The sequence below is a fragment of the Sphaeroforma arctica genome, assembly GCF_001186125.1.
Source record: "Sphaeroforma arctica JP610 unplaced genomic scaffold supercont1.156, whole genome shotgun sequence".
In the NCBI taxonomy this organism is placed as follows: domain Eukaryota; class Ichthyosporea; order Ichthyophonida; genus Sphaeroforma; species Sphaeroforma arctica.
In genome coordinates, this window is record NW_014040402.1 from 126,523 (window position 1) to 131,638 (window position 5,116).

General features: G+C 47.6%; 2 protein-coding genes across 2 annotated transcripts; one reads left to right on the plus strand and one right to left on the minus strand.

Moving 5' to 3' along the window:
* Positions 1–163: 163 nt before the first annotated feature.
* SARC_03185 (hypothetical protein) lies at positions 164–2,873 on the plus strand. Its single transcript, XM_014303045.1, has one exon. It carries the CDS (start codon positions 301–303, stop codon positions 2,800–2,802), a length of 2,502 nt encoding a protein of 833 aa, XP_014158520.1. The 5' UTR covers positions 164–300; the 3' UTR covers positions 2,803–2,873.
* Positions 2,174–4,730, minus strand: SARC_03186 (hypothetical protein; the record flags this gene model as incomplete). The annotated part of the gene is made up of 1 exon (XM_014303046.1): positions 2,174–4,730. A coding segment is annotated over one exon (906 nt), but the record flags the coding sequence as incomplete, so codon positions are not given.
* Positions 4,731–5,116: the final 386 nt, after the last annotated feature.

The window sequence follows — 5,116 nt, forward strand, 5'->3', positions numbered from 1 at the left end:
CTAGTATATATATATATATATATATATATATATATATATATATATATATATATATATATATATATATATATATATATATATATATATATATATATATATATCGTTGAAACTTTGAAATTGTCACTGTATATACACGCACAAGTTCCATTGAAAGTTATATATATATAAATACAAATATATATATATATATATATATACATATAAATAACTATATACTCCCACTTTCGATTACACATGAATATCTATATAAACTTAATTTATATATATTATTATAACTAGGTATTATCTCCAGGACTGTGCATGCTGTCTAGTAGTATACAGCAGCTAAATATGACTTTCACGAATAGGGACAAATATGCGCGAGGTGGCGCTCCACTTAACCAACACATGCACCCGCGCAATCAGTTCAGGTACACGCCACCTGATTTTGAAGCCTTAGCTACCCAATGGCCAGCGCTAAAGGCACACCTTGTGCCTGTGAATAGGGGTTGCGTGGGTAAGAGTGATCGAAATGATAACACGCTCTCGCAGTCACAGATAAGTAGCGAGATGTGGAATCAATTGAACGGTGTAGAGGAAGATCGGACAGATAACACGCTCTTGCAAGTGAATAATGAGGAGAAGAGCCAAGGTGAGGCTGTAGATGTGCACGACACACAAGATCGTATGGAAGCGACCGGGTCTGCCGCATGCGGCAATGTACAGGAAGCAGCGGCACATAGTGGCGAGTTTTACATGGATGAACTAGTTGGACAACCCAGTTCAGTACACAGATTTACTCTGGACTTCAAGGACGATGTAGCTGTGCGTGAATTGCTGTATGCGTTGTTGCACGTGCACTATGGACTTAAGCTTAGCATGCCTCTGGATCGACTAGTGCCCACTGTGACGTCTCGGGAAAACTACATCCACTGGGTTGCCGATCTGATTGAGCACGCCCAGTACTCACACAGCATACACACCTGCGATAGCATTGTGGACAGGCCGTTGAATCTGTGTGAGAGAGAAGCCTCGGCCATCAATAGAAATGCACAGACCCACAATGATTTCACATTGAATAAGATACAAACAGCATCTCACAATAGTTTGCAAGACGGCAAGCAAGCAGAGAGCAACCTCTATCGTAAGCGTAAGCACAGGGACGGGATTGGCAATTGCGTGGAAACTACAGATAGTAGCTCAGGTACAGTTTCAGAGTCAACTGCAGCCACTGGCTCAAACTCGGATGCAAAGCAACTTCGTCAGTTTGTACTAGGCTTTGATGTTGGTGTGGGTGCATCGTGTATCTACCCGTTGCTAGGCAACACACTGTACGGCTGGCACTTCGAAGGGTCGGACATCAACGCTGCGTCTCTCCAATACGCTTGCGACAACGTGAGTCGGAACAACCTCAACGACTTTATAAAGTTAGTACACGTAGGTGATGCTGAGCGAGTTCTATGTGGTGTACTCGATTCGCGATACGTGTATGGCTTTGTCATGTGCAACCCCCCATTCTTTGCAGATGCGCACGAAGCTCAAACAGGTGGTGTTGCTAAGCAACGCCTACCACACGCCGTGTGTACGGGCGCAGAGAATGAGATGCAGACAGATGGAGGGGAGTTGGGGTTTGTGTCCAAGATGATCGAGGACAGTATGCGTGTGGGCGGGCGTGTGAGATGGTACACATCGATGGTAGGTAAGAAGTCGTCGCTCAACCCGTTGCTGAGCAAGCTCAAGAGCCTGGGTGTCCAGAGAATCAAACACACCGTCTTCAACCAGGGTCGCACAGTGCGCTGGGGCATTGCGTGGTCACTGGTGCCAGATGTCGGCCAAGGCGGGTCCGTATTCGCAGGAGAGCACCCGCGTGCGTGCATGAGTAGGTGCCCATGTGCGTGTGTGTGTAGGTACACTACAGTACCTTCACAACCTCAGGCGGGGTCCGCGTCTAATGTGCTGACAGAGTCACATAAGCAAACGAGACACGAGGTGCGACCAATGGCACGCCAAGAAGGATATACAACGGAGGAAGGGCGGCTTGGCCCGTACACCCAAAATCTTGCACAAGGCCTGAAACGCACCCCAGAGTCACCTGCACCTCTGCACAGAACGACCTCAGTGACTCCGTGTGCACGAGTATACACCATAGCGCTGCATTGTGAGAAACCATCCCCTTATATCCGAACATCGGAACAAAGCAAAGGCGAAGGCTCTAAGGTGGAGCGAATGTATCGGACATTGGTTTACGAGTGTGTTATGGAGACTCTGCTTGACTTTGAGGTGAGTGTGCAGGTCCAAACACACGAGGAGCTGCAAGACAAGATCGAGTGGTGTGCGTACCGGAACACATGGTCGAGGAAATACCGAAGGGACAAGAGCAGACGTTTGCAGGCGGCTGTCGTTAGCACACAGGGTTTAGTGACCCAAGATAGACGTATGGACTCGACACCCAGTCTGCGTATAGGACAGGCTGAGCCCCATAAATCTTCAGCTGACCTTACAGGTGCAAAGAAGTCCCACAGGGGTGGAGAGTACGGGACGGCCGATAATGCGCTTGATCCTATATTCAAGGTGGCCACTACGATACTGCCAATATGCGACTGCGTGCTGCAGTTGACGCGAGCAGAGTATGGCGATAGGCTGGCAAGGGACACGAGAGAAAGCTTGTGCAGGTGCGCGCCTGATCAACAACGGGATGTGCGGGTGGCCTGTGCAATGCAGGGTGGTGATGAACTGATGTGGAAGGCGCTTCTGGTGCATTTCCAGCGGGGTTTGTTGCTCAGGCACGAGCGCAAATGTATCGCCGAGATCGCCCAAGCGTGAGCTCCGCGCTCGATAGAAATTGTCGCTGCTGTGCATTGTACGTGACTAAAATAAATAGTGTATCTTAGCAAGCCATTTACTCAACTGATTTATGTAGAGCGTGTTGTGCAATTGTCCGTGTCAAGCGAAGCTACCCAACCACGGGCGCAAAAGGAAAAACCAGATAGCCTACACGTAAAGTATGCTTTTAGTGCTATTGGCGCTGTTGTACGTTGTACGTAACCAAACTGACTACCCTATCATAGCAACCATACTAGTAGCGATTTTTCAACTACTCTTGTGCACTCGTTCGTGTCAAGCGAAGGTTGTTCTCTACGCACGAGCGCGAGCGTAACAGTGAGACAGTCCAGGCCTGAGCTTGCATGCATTTCCAGACGGCGAGTTGCACGTAGTATGGAGTGTCATAAGCCACTCTCACATATCATGCGCACTCGTTTAACTGGCTTTATGCGATAGTCGTATTGCTGCAGTTTACTTGTAAGCGTAGTTGTTATTTGGGTGCGAGCGCAGTAGTAGTGAGACAGTTCACCGGTTGTCGGAGACGGCGGCATCATAGGTAGTATGTATTTATTCTGCCTACACTCATATATCAGCCCATTCGTTCAGTTGGCTATATGCGGTGATCGCTCTGCTACATCATATTCACTCCTCGAAAGCGAAAACTGGTAATCGGGCACGAGCGCGCTAGTATCAACGAGGCAGCTCAAAAGGGTTTAAATCGGTGTTGTAGGTAGGGTTTATTCCCTGACTATTCTCACGAATCAACGAATCACTCCACTCCATCAACTGACCGTAAGAGGTAAGAATTCTGCTACTTTTCTATAATTGTCTATCTTTAGTGAGGGACGTTGCCCAGGCACATGTATAAACCAACAAGACAGTCCGGAGGCTGTCAGAGATGACTGTAATTACTTTGGTACTCACTTATGAAATATTAACATTCTCGAATTGAGCAGGCGACTTGTGTAGCTAAGCATGATTGTCTGGCCAGCCAAACTGTAGTACCTTGGACCGTTCAGCAATCAGGTCAAGTGCACTGTGCTGGGCACGGTAGAATCGCTGGAATTGTTATCATCAATCATATCAACACCACTTCCGCTGGCAAGAGGCGCATGGCTAAAGGACATGGGTGACTTTTCGCAAGATTCTTGTATAGTCATGTTGCTCTCGTTTTCAGTGCTGTTTCCCTGGGCCATCCAGTCCAGAAACGCACCCCTATGGCGATCATAATCCTCGTACATCTCCTGACTTGCCAGAAACTCTCTGAACTTGATAAAGTCTCCCTTAGCCTGCACCTCCGGGTATGCGCACGAAAAACAGGCCATATCCAGTCCTTCCACTTCGTGTTCGTGGCTCACACGCAACCAGCCCATTTTATAGGGCACGAGGAAAATGAGCAGGCCGGCTACAAAAGCAACCCCACAGATGGCGAACCAACCCACCAGTTGTTTGTAGATCAGACTCCCACCTCCGCCATAGAATAGCCCCACAACGCCTTCTTGTGCATCATTTGCGAAGAACGCAACGGACATGACCCCTACAAACCCAGCACCTCCATGCAAGGCGATGGCGTCCAACGGATCGTCAATGTGGTAAAAGTTCACCAAAAAACGGGTGTAAAAGTACATCAACGCCGCAAGGACGCCTATAATGAAGCTGCCGTAGACGTCGTAGTACATGCACCCGGCACAGGACGATACACAACCGGCCAGCATGCTCATATTCATGTCCATTATGTTGTAGTTCTTGTAGACGATTATAGCTACGAGGGTACCACATACACCACCACCGGATGCAGCCATGGCTGTGTTGATCATGGCTATCGAAAAGTGTTCGTAGGCCAAGGGTAGATTGAGATGTGTGAGCAGGACACTCGCTCCGTTGAAGGCAAAGAAGCCGCCTGTCAACATGACAGTACCAAGCACCTGACAATACAGTGGAGCAGAGCAATGATCAGCAACCTACCAACTAGTATACGAGAGAGAGTTGAAAACGAACAAATATCTTGGACTTGTGAACACAATTTTTGATCGATGAAGATGGGAGGGCCAACGGATGTCGGTCTGTAATAATGACAATTAAATGTGAAAGCTATACGGATATACAAAACAGCGCCGTATACCAGAAAGACACGTGAATACAACCAACACGCATGCACACAGTCTTCCGGATACGATATACTGTACCAAATAACAACACAGGCATACAAAAACCAATATATATGCAATACAAAACTGGCTATGTACAGTCAACAAACACACGCGCAAACAAACCAGCAGACACACCGAACTCAGCAAAATAAATTGAGATATAC

Excerpts from the sequence above, each read along its gene's own strand:
- SARC_03185 (XM_014303045.1), top strand. The coding sequence starts at position 301 with ATGCTGTCTAGTAGTATACAGCAGCTAAATATGACTTTCACGAATAGG.